The sequence below is a fragment of the Neolamprologus multifasciatus genome, chromosome 4, assembly GCF_963576455.1.
Source record: "Neolamprologus multifasciatus chromosome 4, fNeoMul1.2, whole genome shotgun sequence".
NCBI classification, from domain to species: Eukaryota; Metazoa; Chordata; class Actinopteri; order Cichliformes; family Cichlidae; genus Neolamprologus; species Neolamprologus multifasciatus.
This window is the reverse complement of record NC_140442.1, coordinates 14,836,946-14,862,868: the sequence shown is the minus strand read 5'-3', so window position 1 is coordinate 14,862,868 and position 25,923 is coordinate 14,836,946. Positions and strand designations below refer to the sequence as shown.

Sequence of the window (25,923 nt, the reverse complement as noted above, 5' to 3'; positions counted from 1 at the left end):
TTAAAACCAGAATGTCAGTGACGTAGTAGCTCATCTGGCTCATGACATCCGTCATAATTCACAGGTTATTGCCTGGAAAACAACAAATGTGATCTTAACTTTGAGCACAGCTTTGACTAAACACCCATTAGGTAATCACTGTGTCCAAGTTTGATTAAATTCTGTAGGAGGAGAAGCAATTTGTCTGAATTATGGATGGATGTCTCATTGGTCCTTCTGCCAGACAAGCTGAAAAGAGACAAGACAAATATCTTTTCTCTTGCCATTCTTCGTGAATACCCCTGAACAGCAGACACACAAACACACATTACCCTGACATCTTTAAAAAGCTTGGAATGAAAGCTGAGGAAGCAGACATTTACAAAAATATAACCAGAATGCTGACAACAACCTGGCTCCGTTTCAGTTTAAGTAATATTTTTCTTGTCCCAAGATGCCCTCTTGCATCATTGTCCTCCTTTCTGGCTCATTCCTGTAATTATACAGATCCATCTCAGCCCCAGCAATAAACAAATGACTAGCTTCACTGGTGGAGAAAAAAAAATGAAAACGCATGATGCTTATAAATCTAATACAATCAGATAACCTTTATCTTAATCGATGTGCATATGCAGACATAAGCTTCTAGTCTATTCAGTAATATATAATCTGAGAAAAGTCAGAAAGTGGCATGATATATGATCATTAACTAAACACAAATGTCTAATGTTTTAATGCATACAGCATACACAAATTTTTCACTGTTTCTGGCTACACTCTGTAAAAGACCTTTTTTAAAGCACCATATGTGTGCTTAACTGCTATAGAGACAATCATTTTAAAAGGAAACAAGGGAATAAAAAGTATAAGGCATAAAACAGCCCTGTCTACAAGTGTCTGTTACTAAGCTTATTAAGAGTGACGTGCTCACAGGGCTCAGCACAGTCTCACTGAATTTCTAGAAAGTTATATGAGACAGATAATGGATGAGAGACAGGATGAAGGAGGACAAGACAACAAGGGGAAAATTGGCCACAAAAATGAGATGAGAGGAAAAAAGAGAGCACTGGAGAGAGCAGCGAAAAACAAAGAGGGCTTCATTGTTTTTGGTTTTACTCATTACTGAAGGGGATGATAGCATAATATAGTGCTAATGGGGGAACAAATTGTGTGGTGTTCGGCTTACATAACTGCTGAGTGACTAATCACACAAGTTGTTTCCTTGACACACACACACACACATACACACACACACACACACACACTGCTATCAGCACCTCTTTTTTTCTCTCCGCTCTGTGCCGCTCACACGCTCACCTCCATTTCATGGAGGTCTCAAGGAAATTATTGCACAAAATAAAATAAAATAAAAACCACTTAAGATCAAGAAAAAACATTTCACATGCATAGCCCTCTATGTAATATTACATGACCTGATACATCGTGATGATGAGAAATACGCCATCAGGTCAAAAACAGACATATAACTTCAGCATTTGTATATTTCCCCAGTTTTCCTACCCCATTAGACCATATGTGCATGAATGGCTCAATGTCTGATAAATCAAATGGACAGCTGTTTGCAGAACGAAAGGAGAGCTAGAAAGACAGAGTGAGAGGCAGAGAGGGGGCGATGTAGTCGGACTCCATCTGCTAATCTGCGTCAGTCCAAGGCAGTTCTGGCACATCAAGCGAGGGTGATGTACTTTACTGTCACTCCATCAATGCCAACAACAGAAGGCACAAACAAGCAAAAAATATTCTTCACTCTGAAGTTCAGTTTAACTTGATTTTATGCTTTGATGCCTGTTTGTAAAGGAATGTACAGTCGTCTGGTAGATGACTGAGGATTTTATGGCAAACCTTACCAATGAGAACTTGTAGTGTACTCTAAAGTGACCAAGTCATGTGTGCAGGCCTTCTGCTTGCTTTGCACAGCGTTTTATTAATGCTGCAAGACCACATTGGGCATAGATCAACAGATTTCTGTCAGCGGCACTCCAGGCACAACAACCGCAATGCAACTGCAATGCAACCAAGCCACCAGCCAGTGGTCCAGCATCATTAGCTGTAAGTGAAGAGTGAGGAAGAGCAGAATTGAGGAATGGACAGTGTAAAAGCAACTAGGATAGAAAGTTAGGGGCAGACAAAACCAGCTAACTGCCATGTCCTTGCAAAATCTAGCAAATCCAACAAGGTTTTCACTTGCCGAGACACTGCTGCATATTCACCCACAAATCCCACAACAACAAATTCCTGTGTGCACACCATTAATGGTTTAAGCTTGCTGTGTATATTGAGACAGCAAACATGACAGCCAGTCAAATAAATTCTGCATCATGCATGGTTTCATGGGCTGATGACAATGCCATTACATTGCTTTGCATGGAAAGAGTATATTAAAACCTGATGGGTATGATCTGCTGCCAGATATTTCTTCTCTGTTGTAACTTTAATCTGCCACATCAGCCACCCATGGGCATGGTTTTTCAAACTGTCCACTTCCATCACATGTTGCGCCCGCCTAGAGGCTCCTTCAGAGTCACTGACGTGCAATCAGAGGTCTGTGTGCCTGTGCCAAGGCAGCACGGTAAATTGTCAGCTGACGAAAGAGTGGAAAAACTGTGTTTTGGGTTTGGCCTGTGCTCTCTGTAGCCAACAGGAAAGCTTCGGTGTTTCCTCTTCATGGGACATAATGGATTCTCCCCGCCAATGAAACACTATTCCTCCTGGCGAGTCTGCCCGCCGGCCACCTGAAACCCTTTCCCACAACACCCCGTCCCCTGTCTGAGCCAAACCCAGCCCATGAACTGCAGATATGGGACAGATGGAAGGATGGTGAAAGGGCGTCTGAAGAGAGGGGGAATGTGAAATAACACTGAGTAGGAGCAGATGGTAAAAAAATAAAATGGGGGGAGACAGAAGAAAACTGGCATCTTTCTTTTTCTTTAAGACAACTATGGAGAATCGTTGATTACTGAGCACTGTGTCTGTGCAACTCCACCCATATACACAACATGATACGGATACTCACATCGCTTACCATGGCAACCGACAACACAATGAAACACATCCACACATCCAGTTGCCCCTTACCCACCCATAACGGCACCCCCTTCTCTTCCACATCTGTCCATGTTCCGCTGTTTAGGTAATGAGATGCTGACAACACTGGCACATAGTGGCCACAAGGGCATGAGACCCGACTGAAACAATGGCCTCTTTATGATTTTATCAGCCTAAAAACAAGCATTCAGACCTTAAACACACATCTGGGTCGCTGGAATCACATGTTGGTTAAACGGAAAGATTTTGTACCTTCTCTCATTGTCATCCAGGTGAGCGAAGAGGACATTCTTGGAGATGGCCTTGGCCAAGGCAGTCATGGTCTTGTAGTCTTTTGGAATCACCTGTGAAGGCAAAAGAAAGAGGCAGCACATGAATGTGTGCTATAACAACACCATGCAGGTGGACACATGAAACAAACCAGCACAAACAAAAAGCAGAACCCACTTCAAAAGCTCAGTAAATTAAGTAATTAAAGACCAGAGTGCTGGCAAACTCTGAAAGGAATATCCCACACGTGCATCTGTGTATTTTTGGGGAAGCCCATCTGTTCAAGGATTGCACTCAAAATGTCACACGGGCCTTAAAAATTCACCAAAGCCCTGAACTCATTCATAAAACATGCATTTTCATGTCCCAGACTCTGTGGTGTGTGTGTTCGCAAAAAAATGGAATGGTAAAGTCTGGAGCCACAACAAAGCAGCTGGAGAGAAGTCCGTCTTTATAGCTCTCTTCTAGGATGTCCTAATGCAATTTTTCTTATATAAATATGAGGGAGTGATGTGTGTGTGTGTGTGTGTGTGTGTGTGTGTGTGTGTGTGTGTGTGTGTGTGTGTGTGTGTGTGTGTGTGTGTATCCCTCTTGTCGTGGGAGAGAGGAGGGGGTAAGCTGTAATTAAGTTAATGCAACAGATGTCTCCACATGAAGACAGCCGCACTGTGCTGTTCACAATATGCACACAAATACGCACAGAACCACATCACACACAAACTAAAAAGTACCCAAATTTTAGAACTAGAACTGGCTACTTAGTGGGCAGAAAGAGAAACAGGCTGGTCAGGCCTGGAAAATGCAGTTGGAAGTGGACACCGATTTTAGGTCAGCCTCCGATCCATCTCCAGCTCTGTCACCCAGAAGATCATCCAGTGTCACGGCACACAGCCTGTTACCAGTCGGCTGGATGCATTTGCACTCCAAAAGCTTAACTGGCTTAACATTTCGAATGTAATGGAAAGAAATTATCATTCAGTCCTAGCAAACAATTTAGGTAAAGGCAGATAGAAAAAGATGGATCTCTGGTGTTCAGTCATTTACACCTGCAAATAATTATCAGCTGCAAACACAAAAACACCTTCCTCCTTCAGAGCAGTTTTTTTTAACAAAATCAACATACACTGTGATGTTAGCGGTGAAACACGCAATTCAATTCTCATAACACAATCTCCAGGCCAAGTTGGCAGACCTTATAATTTGTTAAGAATGATATCACACAAAAACAATTTTAATCAGATGAGCACAGTTCTCTAACTGACATTGTCAAATAAATCACCTGTTACTTTTTACACTGGAATACTGATAGAAATATTTATGTAGGAATTTGTAAGCGTGTATTACAGGCTTTGAGTCTGTGTGTGTTTGGTGTTGTGTGTATGGCACCTTACTGAACATAAATGGCCAGAAATACAGAAGAAGAAATACACAAAAATTCACTTTTCTCTGGTTGATTTGTTGTGTTAGGCTAAGTTGTAACGGCACAAAGTCTTTTTTTTTTTGTTTAGTTTTTTTGTACATGCTACTGATGCGGATTTGACGTGATGTGGATGTGTAAAGAAAACGAGGCTGGAGATGCAGGCAGGCTTTTTGCCATGACACATGTCTGTAGAGTCTGGTATAGACCTCAGAGCCATGTGTGGGTGTTTGCACACACCTGATATACACATACACACAAACACACACACTGCATGCTCCATTGGGCATGCGATTACAGTGTGGTGATGGGGGCTCGTGCCGTTATGTCATTACCCAGCAATTATTGGCGTGTCAAGTTAATTACAACTGAATAAGCACGGTAATGTTACACCACTTAAAGTGTGTGTGTGTGAGTATGTGTGTGCGTGTGTATGTGTGTGTGTGTGTGTATAATGGTGTGTGTGTGTGTATAATGGTGTGTGTGTACCGGTGTGTGTGTGTCTCTGTGTGTAATGGTGAGTTACAGTTTCTGGCACAAGAGCATCCCTTCTTCCAGCTTCAATAAATTATGGAGGAATGGATACACGGCAGTTTGTAAGAAGACTGATAACTTGAACTCTTGTTGTCCACAAAGAGAAAACAACTACTGAACTTTCTCTTCCTCTTTACCTGTTAACCACACTGTGTTAACCAGTGATACAAAGTAAATCTAAGTATGAATCAAGTCTATTTTCTGCATAATCTGTGTACAAAGATATTTGTATATTCATATGCGAACAAGACCTTTGAAATTGGAAGCTTTCTGGTTCCCACTTCCACTCTCAGTTATATTAGCCAGTCGTGCATGAGCAAGTTTTGATTGCACGCAGATGAACAGTCCATGTGGAGAGAGAAAAATTCAGTAGTGGTGAAATGTGATCCCAAAACCATCAGCCATCATGTGAAGAAGATTTTGACTTTTAGATTTATTAGCATTCACAAAAAAATGAAAAATCAAAATCTTGTCCCAGAAATCCACCTGCTACATTAACCCAGATTTCCATACGAATGTTAATATACTTAAGGTGCTATTAAGTCTGGGTACTCAGCATCTGTACTGACATAGATGACTCACACGCTTGAGTATTTTGCTGCAAATAAATTAACTCCAAGTCTCTTCACTAATGTTTGTAAAATTGCACCGTTTAGCCTCTTTCACACTGGTGAAATGTTCTATTTCTTGGTGGGTGTTAAATTAATGAAAATAAAGAACTTCAATGCTATTGATTACACTAGTGTGTATTAAAAAATAATAATAAACCCCACCTAACCTTCTGACTGAACGGTATTCATTGTTCATTTGTTTTTACTCTATCATAGCATCATAGTTTAATGTGATGTTTTGCTTAGAAAACAGAAAAACTAAACAGATTTAAGTAAACTGGTTGTATTCTACATACAAACCTACATAACTGCTGCCAACTGTGTGCAAACCTGTTAATGACTTTGTATAAAAGTGCACACAGCTTCTTTATGCGTTAGGTGTTTGTCTCTGCAATCAGATGTTAATGTATGTATCCGTCATAAGGCTGACCTTGCGCACATAGCTGACAGCGTCCTCCTCGGTGTAAACCTCGGCACTGACACCGCCCCTGCGGCGACGGGCCTTGACAACAGGGTTGGGTGGTGGGGGAGAAACTTCATCGTCATGTGAGTCTGACTGGCTGTTAGATTTCTGGCGTGCCATGATCTGCTTGCATTCTTCCTGCAAGAAGCAAAGAGAAAAGATTTTTTGAGCTGCAAGCAAAAAGAGGGGGAGATAAATGGACAAGGCTATTTAAATATTTTTAGAAAATGCTGGTATTTCAAAAAGGAGTACCCAAGACAAATTCTTTAATGTGTAACAAAATGTGCATAGGAACACAGCAAATACTATTACTAGTGCAAAAACACTACAGTAACTTCAAGCAAGACAAACAAGATCATCTTAAAGCATTTGTTATTCTTTTCAAAACAATCACATGAGCGAGAGCTGACAAACCACCTTTTTAACAAAACATCATGTGGAATTGTAGGTCAGACACTGTGAGAGAATAAACATCAATGTCCTACTCCTGATGGACATCTGGCTGCCATGGTATGATGAAAGGGATCAAATATTAATATTGGCAGAACTGACCGTGCAGCACGAAGAAGGCTCAACCAGGTACTGTCCTCCTTTCAGATAATGAACAACAAGGAATAGAGACATCAAAGGGGGACACAGGGTGCCTCCGGCTGGCTGTTCTTTTAACTGCTGAACACTCTGCAGGTGATGAATTATTGATTGCAAACTTGACTAACACGTTAGCATAAGTACACAATCAAACCACTGAACGTTTGTTAGTATGTGAGACTGCTTTGAGACGAGGGAAATGGGAAAACAGTTTGTGCAAAGGTAGCAAAAATCCACTGCTTTGTGCACAGACACTGACAATGGCTGGTGTGAATCTGTGGATTTTCATGCATTAACGCACTTAGTAGCACAGTAAGAACTGAGCTGACAGCAGTATTATTCACCACCCATGTTTTGGTGCAGTAACAATATCTATGACACGTTTTCTTTTATATATATACTTGGTTCTTTCTTCTGTTTGCTAGTTCAGTGCATTGCCACTGTGCAGTCGGAAATAAACAAAGATGTCTCAGAGAGACAAGATTCCAGACAGGCAAACGTGGCAAGAAGTGGCACTCTCACACTGCAGTACAGAAACACCAGACAGACAAGATATAAACACAAAGAGAACTGCTGTAAGAACAGATTTTTCAGAGCGTCGGTGGTCTCTCTTCCAAGCCTATTTGTAACTGTGTTGAGCAAAACATGACCTGATTCAATCACCCAACAAAAATGAAAATTTAAAGTGACATTTGATTTAATCTTTTGCTTTTCAAGGACTTCAGTAAGCTGTTCAGAGTTTTGCACTTTTCACTTTAGTGCACTGTAATATGCATTTTTGACTATTATCTGATGTTTAACAGATGAAATGATTGCTGCAAATCTGAAGACAGGTAAAAAGAAAAAAGACCTGGAAGTAAGCTAGGAGTAAGAATGTTAGTGAATGCAGGGAGCAGAAATTTACTGACAATTCACTGTAGTCAAAAACCGACAAGGGGAGAGAGGACAAGAGACAACTTGCAGCAGAGAGACAGAAAATGCCACAGAAAGGGATGGAGAGCATAGGTAATGGTGAAAAACTGTCATATTAGCTGAAAACGGAGACTCAAACCTGTCAAATCACAAGTCAGCACTTCTCTGTGCATACTTCCTAAACTATTTCAATAATTACAACAGCACAATATCATGAAATCTGGAACGGCAACACATCCACAATACAATTTTAGAAAACACTAGCTAGTTAAACAGTTGTTTTCAAGGTTATTCATTAGCTCAGACTTTGACTCAGCCTTTGATGTAGTGTACTTTCATCTAACATCCCCCAATTCGACTCCCCCTTCTGCTTGACTCCATTACCCTCTTACTCGTATTAATGTTTTGCTCACTTTCACAAAACAGTACGATGATGCAAATCTCATGCCAACACGTGAGTTAGAAAAGCAAGCGAAACACTCAGGTGTGCACACGCATACATGCGCTTCTTGCTTACGCAGAGTCACTGCCTGCGGGAACACAGCCAGCAGGAGGAGGAGAAGAGAAGCAGAACCAGAGAGCAGATTCAGAGCACACATACAGCCACAAACACATAAACACACACATAACCTTGCAGACACATGCACAGGCAGTCTCCGGGAGGAGAGCTTCCAAACTGAGCTTAATCAAGGTGGTGAGATCTGCAATCAGGTAACACACTGCATCCTCTACAGAGCCGAAACAAACACTTACGCACAAACGTGCTCGACAGAATCATGAACTAGCAAACACTGTTAATCTGCTGCTGTCTGTGACTAACAGCCACCTAAATGCACACACTTTCACTCAAACAAGGCAGTGGGCAAGCACCTTTACCTTGCAAAAAGGCTTTTATGGAATTGCACTACTTGTTTCAGTCTCAATTAGGTACACAGATTAGCTTCAGGAGGCTAACTAGAGTTCAGTTTGTAATCAGAGATATTTACCATGGCATGGAGGGCCCCTTGGCCTGGCCGGCTATGAGTCCCGTAGCCTGTCAGAGGCACTCGGCATCAAGTCAAAGTGTGCATGGGTATCAGCACACACTGATCCCCATCTCATGCACACCTGAGACACATGCCACAATGCATCAGCATCTTGCCATTCTAGCACAGCAACTGCTGTGTGTGTCTGTCTGCATGCAAGTAAGCAGAGAATCCAAGTAGTGTGCGAGACAAAGTGATAGCGTGCAAATGACAAAATGTCTGCAATCCCCACGACACAGCAGCCAAAAAACAAGTCTATTGATGAAAACACTTATCACAGCAAAAAGCTTCTCTCTTCACTGGTCCTGCGCAACTCTCTGTCTCTGCTTTCCTCTTTCTCTCTCCCTCTCTCACTCGCTTTTGCTCTCTCTCGCACGCACAATCAGGTGGCGCAATGAGCGGTCTCCTCTTGCTATACTCCGTCACTATGACAACTGGGTACTGCGAGCATCCTGAATAGTTGGTGAGTCTGAGCAGGAAGAAACGGTGGCTCACACACCTTTGTACACACCAGTTCTGACGCCTTCTCGCTTTCGCTCACTCGCTTGCACATCTATGGTGAATCACAGAAGGGAAAACGTCACACTCTTCAAGATGGACTTCTGCTCTGACCAAATGGTGTGCTTGAGTTTTTCACCAATGAATGGGTTCAAACATTTCCACAGGGATGCATAATCATCCCATACAATCCATATGTGTGCAAGTGTTCTGCAGTTGTACTGCTGTTTTTCAATCTTTGCCCACGTGCTTTTAGGTCAGAGGGTCACTAATCAAGTGAGGACTTTGTGTCTGGCTCCAACAAGTCTTTGTATTGTTGTGGCTCCAGTGCTCCATTAAAAGGGTGCAAGAAACACATTAAGTATGACTTTTGAAGTCTACTTTTGCTGTCTACACAACAAGTTTCATTAGTTCATTGCGAGCTAATAGCATTTGCAAGAGACAAATGTTGAGCCCTTCTCTAGCAACACGCAGGCTAAGCAGCTAAAGTACTCTATGCAGGGCTATGTACAGCAGCAAAACAAAACACATCTTCAGTCTATTTTTCTTTTCGACCTAGGATAGTAATCCATTTGTCATTCAAAAAGCAAACCAATACATGATTAATATCCTGCATTCAGATCTATTACTTTTATTTACCAATAAATAGCATTTTCTACTCTAGATTTTGTGCTATTGCCCTATATCAGACTCACACTCCCTCCTTTTCTCCTCTGCCTGCGTCATCATCAGCGGATGTTTGCCAGAGAGATAGGACGGGGCAGTGAGAGGAGAGGAGACGGAGGACACAGGCGTAAGCAGGACACAAAAGCTCTTTATAAAGTGGGCTTTCCATTAGTGACTGTGGGTCAGAGATTAAAGAATGAAGCCACAGACAAAAGATGACACAAATCCAATCCCACACATACACATACACACACACACACACACAAACACGTCCCATGTAAACTCCCTATCATTATTAAAGCCATCATCAATTCCAATTCAAACTAATTTGCAGATGATGACTCATTTTAATGTAGTTCAAACTGCTTTGTTTATTCCCTGAACCAATCTGCACCAAGTATACATGAAAAAATATGACTAACCCTGATTTGAAGTGCTCTGACTAACCAGTAATTAATCACACATCCGGGAGACCACCCATCATGCTTCTTGCAAAAACTGCACAAACACTATTAGTTAGAGAAAAAGAGACATGGCAATTACCTTAGCCACCTTTGGTCCAATATCAGACAGCTTTACTCGCCACTGCTGGGACTGAAAACATGCGAGTGAACCAAAAACAGCAAAGTGCCACACACACAGACACACACAGGTAATGAAGCATGCAGAGCTGATCCACCAGCAGAGCTAACAGTCTACTCATCACTCTGTTCACACCATTACAACAGTACAATAGGCAGAAAGTTCACTGCTGTATTAGGTGTGCAAATGCAATGAAAAGATGTTTACTCGATTTATCATTGCAGCACACACACAAACTTGTCTCGCTGTCTAAACGGTAACTTTTCATTGTCTATATTCATTCTCTAATCTTAACCCTAAAAATCTAATCTACCCATCATCCTGAACTGACAGGTATTTTGACCTCAGCCCTAAAACTAAATCTAAACTCTAAAACAAAACTGCTAGATTAGCAGCATTGTGCTTATACACTGAAATAATTCCTATAAATGTCTTGATGCATTCTCAATCATCCAGGAAAGTAAATCTTCAAAAGTTTATTCTGTTCATCTGGTCGTAGCGTTTTGTGGGAGAAATGTTTCGTCACTCATCCAAGTGACTTCTTCAGTCTCTGCTGACTGCAGGTTTCCCCAATCTTATAAACAGTACATTTGCATAATGACTGAAACCAGCCCACTGAAGGAACAATGGGCTGGGAGGTCAGTTCCTTAATCTTAATTATGCAAATTCTCATGACCATTGATCAACAACCACTGACCAAAACCCACTGATCAAAGACCAGTGACCAATGGCCATGAGTACCATTCACAGAGAGTTGGGGAATGGCTGCAATCACAGCACTGTAAGATGGCGAAAGATGTACCCTTAGGCCCCCTCCTCGATTCAGAGATGGTCTTTCATTTTTCACGTAAATGGCCTCCTTGACTCCGCGCTCAAACCAGCGTTCCTCCCTGTCCAAGATGTGTACATCCTCATCCTTGAAAGAGTGTCCACTGGCCTGTAGGTGTAAATAGTATGTAAATGTATTTTCGGTAAACCATACAGACTTGGTGTAGACTCCCCTGGGTATTGTTCTAACTGCTTCAGATAGTCTATCACCCTCTTCCTGTAGCCACTTCCTGGATCTAGTTTCAGGGGCTCATAAGTATTTTCATCACTGAGTAGTGACAACATTTTCTCATGATAGTCTTTCTGGTTTAGCAATACTGTGCACATTCCTATAAATGTTTCTACTGATTCTACTGATTTCTACTGATTCTTCCTGGATTTGCAGACAAAGACACCCAAGAGTGAAAGAGTCATTACACTTTCTTTTCCAGCACTGCATGTACATCTAAGCCCCAGTATGTTAGTACCGTCATCTTATACTACACTTAGTATTTTAGACTGAACTATGCAGCTTAAGTCCAAATTAAAAACTGTATCTTTTGCAGCTAAAACTCCAGTCAATTGACAAAAAATTGAGATACATATATTTTTGATTAAATTTAATTGACTTTCTTTGGGGGAAAAAAACAATATCCTGAGTAATGATAGCCATTTTAGTGATAGCAAAGAAATGACTGCTTCACAAGTCATATTTCTGAATGTAACATTGACTAACTACTGAAATAAGCATGTGAACCTTGTGAAAATAATGTCTTTCACAGAAATCACAGAATGGTAAAGGAAAAGTGAAGGTGAAAGGCAGGTAAAAGAAGACAAAGAAGGACCATCATAAAGTGAGGGCTGGGGGTCCGACTTACCTCTCAGGGACCAGGGTGAGGTAGATAGGAGGAGGTTTAAGTCCAGGTGAGTGCACGAAAGCCAGGTTGATCTGACAGAGTACCCTCCATTTAACATAGTGGTGACAAATGAACACAGAAGCTGGAGGTACTAATTACGCCTATGATGGAAAACTTTAGAACTTCTTGACACACATGCCACATAGTATTGTTTGTGATGCTGAAATGGATTGAACTTTCTAGGCTGGTTGAACTTTGTATTGATCCAATACCAAGTGAATACAGGAACAGTATCGCCGATATTAATACTCTACTTTTACTTTCCATAAAACTAGTTAACACAAAAAAACACAACTTTTAGATTTTTATGTATTTTGAAACTGGGCTTTTGCGCTAGTATAGATCTGGTATCAATCAAATACCAGTGTTGGTATTGGTATTATCAATACTTAGTTTGATTCACCCACTTCTAGTGCAATCAAACTTGATTACACAAATGGAGACTGATCTTAAAAAGAATATAATGAAGGCAGGGACAAAGTACAAGAAACAAAAAGGAAAGCAGATGATAGGGTAGATGATCCAAAGCTACTCATAATAATCCTCTAAATGTTTTCAGCAGAATCAACAAACAGTCAAACCCTTCTGACGAATTGTCAATCAGAGCCCTTCGAAGGGACTGGTGGAGTTGTTATGATAGGTTCTGGTGACAGCTGAATGGCCAACAGCACTGAAAGCCTTCTCATTTTACATAGGAGGGGGAGACAGCAACTGATTGACTGATCCAATGACAGAGAGTGAGGAACTCTCTCTCATAATGCAAACTGAAGGAGATGTGGCACGTTTGTTTTACTTGACATACGACGATGACGCAATGAAAAATCATCGCAAAACTAGCCCCTTTGCAAAGAGATACAAATATCACATTACTTCTCAATCCAGAATCAGCTTCTGTTCCTAAAAGAAAAGATTTTTGTTTTAATGCATGTTTCAAAGCTTATATTAACACAGCCAAAAACAGCTCAAATCAAAAACACATGAATTTAATGCCTAAAAGGCCCGTGTTTAATTTACATTTACAAGTTAGAAGCCCTAAGATCCAAACAAACAATTACGCATGGAGGCTAATTAAAACTGAATGAATCAGATCTCCTACTGTTGAACAAACACTAACATCACGATATGCAGTCCAAGCTGCAAGAGAGAGCTTGTCAGACGTGTGAAGAGAGATTCACTGGGAAGGACGACCACAATCATGATCTAACCAGGAGGGAACTCAAGAAAGGAAGGGATGAAGTTAGCTGGTTAGCTGCAACTACACTTTTAAAATAGGGGCAAGTTGTCCACGCTTAGATCAAACGGATGATGTTGTTCTCTCATTGCGATGAGATTAAAAAACAAAAGTTAAATTAATCGATAATAAATTAATCGATAAATATAGTGGGTTAGTATTAGGGGTGGGGGAAAAAATCGATACTGTGTAGTATCGTGATATTTTGTTTGCTAATAATGTATCGATACAGGGACAGCAGAAATCGATATTTTGTGGACTGGAACATCCTCTGACTTCAGAGCATGTTGATCCTTTTTCTGAGCAAGAATTCTGACATTCCTTCACTGTCCAAATGTGTTTAACTTTTTTTTGGCAGCAATAAACATGACAGTTTACTTATTTTAATTTAAGACATGTTTTATTTTAATTAAGTTTAAAACTTTTTTATTTAATGTAAAATTATATTTTGTTTTAATTTACTTTCAAATTCTTCAGTTGCTGAAGGGGCTGCATAGTTTTCACAAATTGCATAGTTGAGAATAGCTATAATTGTACCAGATGGTTGCATTCAGTTAAGTTGGACTAGACTGTAATACAAACCGTTCAGTTTGTCAACAATAAAACTGACTGAAATGAGAGAAAGAGTGTGTGTGAGACTTTGTTATTAGATAAAATGAATATTGATAAAGTTTACCTTTATGTACAGAATCTGAATATCGCAAAACATTTTTAAAAATTGCAATAATATCGTATCGTGCGTTAAGTATTGTGATAATATCGTATCGTGGGATGTATGGTGATTCCCACCTCTAGTTAATATACCTGAATTTATTGTTATTTCAATGAGTCCTCTGCAGGGTTACCAAGAGTAGACGTCTGATGATACAAGACAGAAGAAAAGTAGAAAAAAAATCAAATAATGAGGGGCAACAGGGACAGAAGAACCCTTTAAAACGACAGTGTGAGACAAGCATATTTGTCACATTTAAATTTTTTAGATTATTAAACAAATTTTAATATTACACAGAGATAAGGCGAATGAATACAAAACACTATTTTAAAATCAGCGTTTATTTCATTAAGGGGGAAAAAAAGGTATCCAAACCTACCCAGGCCTAACTGATTGTGCCACCCTTGGCAGCAAGAATTGCACTCAAGTATTTAACAATAACTGGTAATTAATGTGTCACATCACTGTGGAGGAATTTTGAGCCTGCTATTCTGCTGCAAAAGCTTGACTAGGACACACTCTGAGCTGTTAAAAGATGGACTTGCTGGGGTGTTTCTGATCATTTTCCTGCAGAGTGTGCTTGAGCTTCAGGGCATGAACTGATGTCCAAACATTCTTCTTCTGGATTTTCTGGTAGAGGGCAGAATTCATAGGTTTTCATAGCTTTTATCCCTTAATAAGCTTTTTTATCCCATCATTTAAAAACTGTATTTTGTATTAACTTGTGTTATCTTTGTCTAATGTTAAAATTTGTTTACTCATCTGAAACGTAAGTCTGAAAAATACGCCAAAAGTAATGAACCAGGAGGTCAAATACTTTTTCGTAGAAATGCATGATGAGTCATTCTGACAACAAGATTTACCACAGAAAAAAAACATAGGGGTACACATAATCAGACAGAAGCTGAGACAAATTATGAGTCAGATCACTCAAAAAAAAAAAAAAGCATTGGTATGTAGTGTGGAGTTTGTCAACTATTTTTCCTATTTTGAAATAAATGTGATGAATGTTCAAATTGCTCAGAATAACCCAAAAGTCTTTAATAACAGCAGCTGGGCATATCTAACCATAGCCAAACAAGCTATTAATGGAAAGCTTCCACAAATCTTCTGCAATTAATAGGCACTGCAATAAATAAATATATAATAACAATAAAAATGAAAACCACAACAAGGAAACTGCTATAAGATGTGAAAATAAGAGTTAACAGAACAGTGCTAAGGCATGAGTGATTACATGCCAGACATACAGATGGAGTCGAGGAGTCACGGCTGGCATTGTGCTGATCATTTAGTTGCCAGCACAGGTGGCATGTTATGTAAAGATCAAAGCACTAGACTCCTACATGGTTACAGCAAGAACTGCACAAGTATGAGTGAGACACAACCTAAGTCATCAAATATGTTCTCGTGGAAAGTAAAGAAGAAAGGGGGAAGATATCCAGGTGTTCCATATTGGATGTTTGTTAAACAAAGCCAGCAACAGCAGTTGCACCAAAAATGCCAAAAAAAAAACAAAAAAACACTATTAAGCATAACAAATTCAATAAAACATCTGTGCTTCCAGCTGCCCGTTTCATTGTAAGTGATAAATTCACACTAACACATTATCTCCTGGCACTATTATAAAGTGCTGCTTTCAGACAGACCTGCAACCTGGGAGACTCATGAGATTTCTAGGTTAGTCCAGCATGCATTTAACCATCTAAAATAGACTTCTCTACGGGTTCTCACAAAGGACAATCATCCCATTGTATTAGAAAGTAATTATTTGTAATCACTGTTTGGGAGCCCTAATGTCAAAAGACTGGTAATCTTATAATAGCTTTCTGTGTTAACAAGAAACAAATCTAACCTATTTCTATTAACAGGGGGGGAAAATGTCAGCTAACGTGGCATGGAAATAATCTTTTGTCTTTTTGTACTATGTGCCAAAAATTAAGCTCATTTCTCTCCAATTACACACTGAGCTGAGCTCATAGAGATGGCAGATGAGAACACCATCCAAAGCTACTATTGTAGAGATCAAAGGCATCATTACCATACATAAATAGACAGGATGAAAGGCAGAGAGATGGCTGTTATTTCCACATTCACAATGTCAGCTGTGAACAAAAGATGTGTTATTACATCAAAACAAAAGTCAAAAACAAACTTGTCAAACTAATGATTTTGTGTGATTCTCAAAGAAAGAAAGAAAGAAAGAAAGAAAGAAAGAAAGAAAGAAAGAAAGAAAGAAAGAAAGAAAGAAAGAAAACAACACCAAAGAAGAAGAGAGGAGAGTAGATAACAGAGAAAAGATTTTCCAGATAAGACTGCTGTGCTGTATGAAACTGATCCTCTGCAGATATGAGGTTAGGTCTGACGAGGTCTGGAAAAAGAGGAGAATGAATACCCCAGTGATCTAATTGGCACAGAGACAAAAAGGAAAAAAAGTGGACACATTAGAGGACAAAGGGGATAAACTTGTGAATAAAAGAGCTTATTGAACACAGGATGGACTACAGTCCTTCTATCCACTATTGTTGCCTAGGTTACCGCCTCTAGTGGGCGAGGAGTGCTGACAAACTGGTGGTGAGAGAAGACAAAGGAACACGCAATCAGGGAGGGTGAAATATACCAAAAGATGGCATGGCAAGGGTTTTTTCTATTACCTGTAGCAAAAGCATTCGGCTCTAAAAGGCTGCCTGATCAGGGACCAGACACTGCAGGTGGTGAAAAATATTTCAATTTCTGTATTTGTTTAGCTTTTAAAATATTCTACCTCCGTTTGTGGCCTTCTGCTGTGAAAAATGTCCACTTTGAAACATGAAGATGAATATTTTTAGCAAACATAGAAAGGCAGCCCTAAATTCAGATTAAATGGATATGGCTTGTTGAATGAAATACTGTCCTCAAAGTTACAGTGGGCAGAAAGAAAAGAAACACAATAAGCCTCTGAGATAACTGGGTCATCAAAACATGGCCTGTTTCAGTTCCACAAATGACTGACCTCACAGCGCAAGCACAGATCTGGATGGCTTGACTGGAACCATGTTGGGCAACTGTCGGCGAAAGAGGACTGCAAGTCTGCAGTTTTTTTGTTTGTTCGAACCACTTGTTTACACCGAGTGATTTCACAGACCAACATTCAACAACATAACAATTCAACTACTGCAGCTAGAGCAATAAAATATATGCTTGTTACCGTACAAAGATGCTTTTTTGACCTTGCACACAGTTACACAATGATAACCAATGATCACAGGGCCATGTACTTGTAATTGCCACACAGGAACCTCACAAACACAACCCTACAGTAGTCAAAAAATTCTAAAATTTAAAGTTTTTTTTAATTTTTAAGTTCACATTGACAGAAAACATTTATGTAAAAGACATTGTGTAAAAATCACTGGTATCTTCTTGATTTTGAGGCACTTTTCCTTTTTCCTCAAAAAATTAAACCGTCTGTCATGTAAAGAGAAATTAAATATTGTTTTTTGTTTTACAATCATTTGAACAGTCAGGCTATTGTGCTTTTAATTATAATATCGGATGTTTACTGCAGAAAACACTTGGTCTGCAGTGGGGAGGACTGAACAGTGGGAAATTTCTACTCCCTTATTTATTTATTTATATATTATATTATAATGAAAGTCCAAAGATGGTTGCAAGTTGGTCAAGTGCTGCATGTAACCCACAGCTCTGACAATACTGTTTCAACTGCGAATGCCCTCAAAGTTAAACTTTGTCGATCAAGTTGGTAATTACATGCAATCTGTTTCTGATGATAAAGCAATTAAAACACCGAAAACCACATATATGTTGCTGTGTGCATAGAAAGAAATTCACACTTAACAGAAATTCACATTTAAATATTACAGTTGTGCTCAGCTGCCTTCCCGTTCTACAGAAATATAACCAGATTACAACCAGCCGGCAGGCTGCTGAGTCATGTTGTACTCATTGATAAAAATGGCAACATGTTGATAGTCAGTCTACATTTATAAATTAGATAATAATTATTTGCAAATCTTGGACCGTCCCTCTGAAGATCATAGCAGCCAACCCAAGTCAGACTGTAATTGTTTGCAGAAAGGTTGCCTCCTATCAAGCAACCTGTACAATCGCTTTGTGATCACTCAAGCAATGAGAAACCATTTAGTTACCACAGGTTGCAATCAGTCACAGAATGTATAATAATCACCAGGCAGCCACCAATTTTTCTGCTAACGCAAGGAGGTTGCTATCCTGCTTTTACTTTTGGGACTCAGCACTTAGCTTGCTTGGTATTACAAGGTAGCTTTGTCAAGTTAAGTGTGTCCAGTGTTTGATGGCTTTTTGTTGAGCCAATTCGATAGTTCCCCAGCTAGCATCATCTCAGGATAATTGAACAAGAAGGCTCATCTCATACACTTAGTATCCCCAGAGTATTTTAATTTAATTAAGAAAACGTAGTATTTTCATTCAAAATATTTCAATATTATGCTGTATATATTTCTTACCCACACCCTTACTTATTATAAAGACTTTTGATGGATATGTACTGCATAGTTCAATTCAATTTTATTTATATAGCGCCAAATCACAACAACAGCCGCCTCAAGGCTCCTGTCATTCACAATGACTGTATACATTTATACAGTCCTGCATGTTGCATGCATTTACTCCATCCAGCCACTTTTACTGCTTGTATTAATGATATCCTCTTTTCTATGCTCACTATTTAGGTATTACAATAATTCTCTTTCATATTTCTTTCCCTCTAAGAAGAATAGCACTTTAGATCACATACTTATTAATGATGTAAAACATGTACAAAACATTCATGTCAAATGTATCCCTATTTCTTACACACTGTGCAGTATGTCTTTTCTTAACATGATAGGTTGTTATTGTAATGGGATACACACAAGGTGACGCACAAACAGCTTGTTTCTGCTGAGCTCTATCACATTGATTTGTATTCATGCTGCCTCTCTGGCTATGCAGCATTACAGTCCCCATCAACACCAGCAGCAGCTCTAATATCAACAGTGTTCTCGTTTTGACTCTAACGCTGCTTGACCTCAACTTGCTGCTCGACCTCAACTTGCTGCTCTTTGTTCTTAAGACGCAAATACACCAACAATTTCAGGACATACAAGCTTGTTGTTGATTCAGTCCTAAATATTAAAACTATAGTATTAAAAGAGATTTTAAAAAAACAAGTCAGGGTAATAACCAACTGAACACAAGACATTTTCTTGAATGTGAGGGGAAAGTTTCAGGCAAGCATTTAGAATTAAGTGTAATCCAGTCATTCTTAAAAAGACAGTGCAAAACACACACACACACACACACACACACACACACACATACCAACAGAAGAAAGATGGATACCTTCACCCGGACATGAGCATGGTGAGAATCACTATCAGCTCTATCTGGTCTCTCTTCGCAATAACTTCTCTTGTTGGAAATGCATTTCTAAAGCAAAGCCCTCCTGAGACCACCATTAATAGCCTTCAGTACCAAATAACACATCTTAATGAACCACTTGTAAGAGTAAAGCCCATTGTTCAAACACACAAATCCTATGATCTGCTTATGAATGAACTGCCCAAACGCACGATTCTCCGAATGATCGAAGCCAAACACCAAGAAAGTACATCCATTTAAGCTAAATGCTCCAAAATATTCCCGAGTTTGGAGAGTGCTTCATTTGCATTTGAGGTATGACACTTCAGAGAGGGTTGAAACATTTGAACTTTTTTATTTTTATGTGCTTCCTAGTAATTTCCAGTTAATTTAACTCAACAAGCGTCTTATAAATAAAGGAAGACTTAAGGAAGCAACCTTTTTGTAAAAACATCTTACTGCTGTACTAGTGCCAGCAGAAGCCAACACATTAAAAATGAAAAGAGACAGATGCATACACACACACACACACACACACACATACTGAGCAGTCACGTTGCGTTTAAGCTACAGGGACTGAGCTACAAAGATTACTCCCTGTTTTAACCTGTTTTCTATCTCTGATCTTTCATTTGTCTGTATTCAAAACAGCCAACTCTCCTCTAATCTTTTAATGGCTGTGCCATCTCTTTTGTCTCCCTACTCAGAGACAGACAGACAGACTGAGAGAGTGAGATGGGCAAATACAAAAAGTCTGCTGTCTGAGTCCGCAAGCAGGACACTGGGTGCTCCTCTTGCATTCCCTAATGGATTCTCCTATTATAAGATGGAAAATGAAAAGTCCAAGATAATAATTTGGGCACCGTCTGTTTTTAATGCTCTAACTAACTGGGATGGTACTGACGTATTCATACAGTAGTACAAACCTTGGGTGAGCAGATGTAATGTAACAAATTAGGAGGCCAAAAAAGAAGGTGTATTTTCCTCACAAACACATACAATACCAGCAAGTTACAGAAGATGTTGATTTCAAAAAGAATTCCACCTTATGTGATTCAGCTTAAGAGTACTTCATTCAAACCAGCCACATTACCATCATTATTATCCACAAATAGAGTTACACTGCAGGAAAAGCGCATGTCACGTAATACAATCACAATGAACACAAACTCACCCCATTCAAAAAAAAAAACAGTTTCCACACATTAGACACAGAGACTCTCAAAACTTTGTCATCACCAACCTTCTCCAGCTTTTCAAAATACTCCCGCAGGAACTTCATAGGACGCTCAGGCTTAGCGATGCAGAGGTTCACAATGCACTCTTTGAGGATCTGCTGGATGTTGTGCTTCTGCACGAAAATTTCACAGCCCTTCAAACTTTCGTCTTCTTCCAGAGTGGAGGAGGAGGTGGCCATCTTATCTTTTATCTCTGTGGCAGTGGGAGAGAAACAGGGTGGACCATGAGAGAAGGGCAGGGAAGCCAAAGGAGGATAGCAGGGAGAACAATGTAGCGGGGGGAGAAGAGGGCTGAGGAGAGCAGAAAAATAGAAGGAGGGGCAAAATGAGGATTGTATAATGAGATATGACGGGCACAGGGGAGAGATTTGGAGGGGGAATAGATCGTGGGAAGCAGGTGACTTAAAATTTCACCAGTTTTTTTATGCTTCTTGCACAAAAAGGCAACCCTGCAAGCAAGGTATGATGTTTTGTGACAACAGAGGCTGTTGCCAGTTTATTCCCTTTACTAAACAAAATATAAGTATAAATAACAAAGATCTATAAGTTGTAGAACTAGGTAGAATGTTTTAATTTAGAAGATTGCCCAAAATAGACAATCTGATCTTGTCATTACTGCCACTAACAATTTTCAAGTGTTTGTCCTAAAAATATACATTTGTGTTTAGAATATAAAGTAATAGATTCTAAAGATAGAGGATATTATCACCTGCTTCTAGATGGTTGAAAAGAAGTGTACCTCTTGTGTCTGTTTGTTAGAAGATCTTGATTAATCAGACCGTGCTTTATCTTCAAGACCTCATAGTACTATATCACCCCTACAGAGCAGTTTGCTGGAATAGGCCTAGGTTGCAGGGGGCTAGGGGCAATGATGCACTAAGCATTTTTTCTTCACTCACCACTAGGTGTTTATACACAACTTTGTATGTAACCATTATTATTATTAAGCTCTTCCACAGTGTGTTTTTTTCCTGACTTCTTCTCCTCTTTACTTTACAATATAAAGTGCTTTGAGGCAACTGTTGTTGTGATTTGGTGCTATATAAATAAAGTTCAATTGAAATCAATGTAATTGAAACCGACAAAAAAAAATAGTTAATGTAAACACATCTAACAGAACTTATTATCAGTGGAGGTGCACTGGAACACGGCCTATTTTTCGTGGCGGATAAACATGACTGAACATTGAAATACTGGAAAGTAGTGCCTTTATTTGTCAAACTAAATACTTCAGCAGGTGGAGGCAGTGGTAATTATATAACAACACATGACTACTAACAAATGCTAGTAGCCTATGTCTGACTGCAGATAATTGTGCAATACGTCTCAAAGCAAGACAGGAAGCTGGGCAGGTGTAGCTAGCTAACAGTTCACTACCCTGAATCACTTCCTCAAAGGGAAATCACGTTAACCGTATCGTTATTTCTGCATAATAAACCAGACTCGAGCATGACTTTGAGGATGACATCAGGCTGCAGTTTCATTCACAACAAATACACCAGCAGCGATGTCCACACGGAACAATTTTAACTGTGTAAACTGTGGCGCTTGTGATGAAACCGAACACCTGCTCGTCTGCATTCAATACACAGCTAACACAGCCAGAATTGCTAACCTTACAATGACAACCAAACCACAACGAAGGGGGAATTACGGCGACAGCATAAAGCATCACGAGCCCGGTCTAAAACCACCCCACCGCTATTTCGTAGACACGGTTCAGTCCTTGCTCGCGCTCGTGTCCCTACCGTTATTTGTGGAGGAAAAAACACCTCGCTGGTTGGTAAGAGATTGATGAGGTGCCTTTCGTTAGCTGGGATGCTGCTGTTGCTGCCTCTGCCTCACCGCTACCTCTCGCTCGCTCTGCGTCAGTCTCGATGACGTCAATCTGTCATCTCCTCGACCGCAGCGGCGCTCTCTCGAGGCCAGCGAGCACGCGGCAGCACCTTTACAGATTAAACACCCTTAGAGGAAATAACCACACAAAAAAGAACTGTGCTGCTATTATTATTATTAGTAGTAGTAGTATTAGTATTACTTAGAGGCGTTCATTTCCAAGTATGAACGTCTCCATCATAGTCTTTGGGGTTACACCCTCACTGCTCTGCAGCTACAGGCCTAATATCACATTTTTATGACGTATATGCATGCTTTCCCACCACATGATTAGTCCTACGGCTAAATAACACTGGATTTAAAGCCCCAGAAACCATCCCGAATCTAAAACTGAGACACTAGTCTCTGTGCCCCCCCCCCCCCCCCCCCCCAACAAATGCCACTTGGTTCTGTCAAAGGTCCTGCATTATGAATATTCTCATATAAAACGCCCACATTTTCTCAGACTTTTAAAAGGTCATCTCCATCATGCATTTTTGCTTGTTGTCCACATTGTTCACCATTCTTCATTATTACTGATAATAAAATATTATCATGCCATATGACTGTCATATCATTATATGATTGTGATTATATTTTTGTGATATGATTATCCTATGCACTCACAAACCCGCAGTACTGATAATACCTTGCTTTTACTTGTTTATATTATCTATTGTGTTGGGGCGGTTTTGTTAAACACATGGGTAATTAATTACCTCACTCCGCCTCTCTCTGTGTCTTTCCTTTGTCCTGTCTCTTGACTTTTGACTCTAGTGTACACAAGCAACACAAATAGCTTTCTAATTATCAGCAGTTCTGGTCTGAAGTTTACATAAACTCATTATGGGCATTAATGTCATGGTAATTAGGGATTTTGATCTGTTCTTTTTCGGGGTGGAATGACTGGACTTTATATGCATCTAAAATGACTGAAGAGAACAAGAACTGGGTGCACAAGTTTAATTTATTTGAGTTTTTTTTAATCCACATAAAGTATACATAAAGGCTCAAATATATACATACACCTACTTAAATTGTTCAATATGTGTAAATTGTCCTTCCTTGTGAAGGAAGAATCCTATACTTGTTGTTGATCATAATTGACTGAAGTGAATTGAACTGGTAATTTCTCTTTGCCGGGATTTGTTTGGTAGCACTCATTGTAATGGCTAATATTTAGAATAATGGGAAAGTCCAAGAATTTATTAAAGATCTTTTTATTATTCCATCCATTTTGTGCAATGTACCAGTACCATTAGCAGCAAAACAGCTCTAGACCATGATGCTACCACCAAGCCTTTCTTGAAATGTTTGTCAGACCCAATGGAAAGATGCAGAGAAAAGTCTTAGGTTTGAAAGCCTCACCTTTACTCCTCCAAACATATATTTTGACATTGTGGCAGAGTAGTTCAAGCTTTGTCTTGTCTGATTATAAAACTTTTCTATCCCATTTAGCCTTAAAATTTCAGTTGAGCCGAGTTGAGTGATGATTTTGGAACAAGGGCATTTTTCTTGGTCATTATCTACAATGATATAAAATACTCTTCACTGTGGACAGTGACGCTATTGTTTTTGCAGTTTCCAGTTCATGGCAGGCTTCAGTCTTGGTGGTTTCTGGGTTATTCCTGAGTATCCCGACCAATATGAGGGTGACAGTTGGCTCTTCTTCCAGACTTTGGCAAAGTGGCTATGCATTAGAATAACTTGTTTTTGTGTATAGTTGTTTAAGCTGAGGATTTTGAATTGGCAGTTGTTTAGATTTGGCTCCAAGAGACCTTCCCAACTTGTGCAAATCTACAATTCTCCTTCTTAGATCTTCACTGAGTTCTGTGGAACTGTGGATTTTCCCATTGTTTTGAGTGTTGGTCAGAGAAATAAGCAGTTGTAGTCCATCATGATCACTCATGAGAAGTTAATAGACTTTGGCCTTGTCAAGTTAAAGACACAGTACTTTCAGCACCACTTATCAAGTGGGTCTATGTATGTATTGAGCCTGTATGTATACTTTTGAACCTGCATGGATTAGAGAAAATCCTAAATAAATGTATACTGTATTGGATTCCAACACTGAAAAACAAACAGTTCAAAGAAGTCATTAAAATCTCCAAATAGCCATGAGATTTATGGCCATGATGAGTGTCTGACCGCAACTGTAAGTTTAATTATAAGCCAAACCTGGCTAATTTACAGAATATACAGTTTGTATAGCTGGGAGACTTCAAATAAAATCATAGTGTATGTCATTTCATTCTGTTTTGGCAATCTGGTGAACTTTTATTCTTTTATTTATTTTTTTTTGGGGGGGGGGGGTGTTGTGTGTGTGTGTGTGGTTTTTTTGTGTTTTATTATTATTATTATTTTATTGATTTATATTTTTTAGTTCTTTAATTTGTGTTTGTATTGGAACATCTCTTCTGTCTGTTGTAATAATATATGAAAACATCTGCCACCATGAAAGTCTTGTGTTTGTGAATGTAAATAAAGTTTCATATTTTTGAATCTGAAACTATCGTAAAGCAGTCGTTTGTTTGTCGTGCGAATGCCGGTTGCCATAACGACAGCCAAGATGGCGGCGATGGCGACTGGAGACGAGCATGCTTCCTCTGAAGTTTTGAGAGGACTCGCCCGACATTTAAATTGTCTGAACGAAGACAACAAGGCGACAAGAAAAAGAGCTCTGGAGGCGATCAAGAAGGAGACTGTTGATAAAGGACTGTCCAGCAGCGCCTTACAGGAAGTCTTTTCTTCCCTCCTCAAGCCTCTCCTTAAATGCCTGTCAGACCCAATGGAAAGATGCAGAGAAACTACTATAGCGGTTTTGACAGAGTTTATCCGATGTGTCCCGAAGCCGGAGGAATCGCTGCCTTATCTCATGCCCTGCTTGGCTCAGCGATTTGGGGAGAATGAGATCCTGGAGCCGGCGGAGGAACTTCGCCTGTCGGCCGTGGAAATGCTGACTCTAATAGTGGAAGTGTGCGGGAAGAATTTAGCACCCTATCTGAGCGAAGTGATCAACATACTGCAGAGAACCATCGTAGACCCTTTCCCCGATGTTAAACGTGAAAGCTGCAAGTGCACCGTGAACTTTGCGAAGTGTGTGCCAGGTTGGTTGAATGGGTTTTGTTGTGGCTGTGGAGAAAGCTGGTTACC

At 39.8% G+C, this 25,923-nt stretch overlaps 2 protein-coding genes across 5 annotated transcripts in view; one reads left to right on the top strand and one right to left on the bottom strand.

Annotated features, from left to right (window-relative positions):
* Nucleotides 1–22,780, bottom strand: part of prkar1b (protein kinase, cAMP-dependent, regulatory, type I, beta) — a 67,941-nt gene extending 45,161 nt beyond the window's left edge. The window contains exons 1-4 of one of the 4 annotated variants that reach the window (XM_085156825.1): nt 22,644–22,780; nt 20,901–21,088; nt 6,308–6,478; nt 3,298–3,389 (exon numbers count right to left, since the gene is read on the bottom strand). In XM_085156825.1, coding sequence (XP_085012951.1) covers nt 3,298–3,389; nt 6,308–6,478; nt 20,901–21,074 — 437 coding nt within the window. In that variant the 5' untranslated portion in view covers nt 21,075–21,088; nt 22,644–22,780. The other 3 variants (XM_085156826.1, XM_085156829.1, XM_085156827.1) reach the window with 3 other exon arrangements.
* Nucleotides 22,781–25,303: 2,523 nt separating this feature from the next.
* Nucleotides 25,304–25,923, top strand: part of dnaaf5 (dynein axonemal assembly factor 5) — a 28,680-nt gene continuing 28,060 nt past the window's right edge. The window contains exon 1 of the mRNA XM_085156715.1: nt 25,304–25,877. Within this exon, the coding sequence (XP_085012841.1) occupies nt 25,313–25,877 (565 nt within the window). The 5' untranslated portion in view covers nt 25,304–25,312. The remainder of the gene's footprint in view (nt 25,878–25,923) is intronic.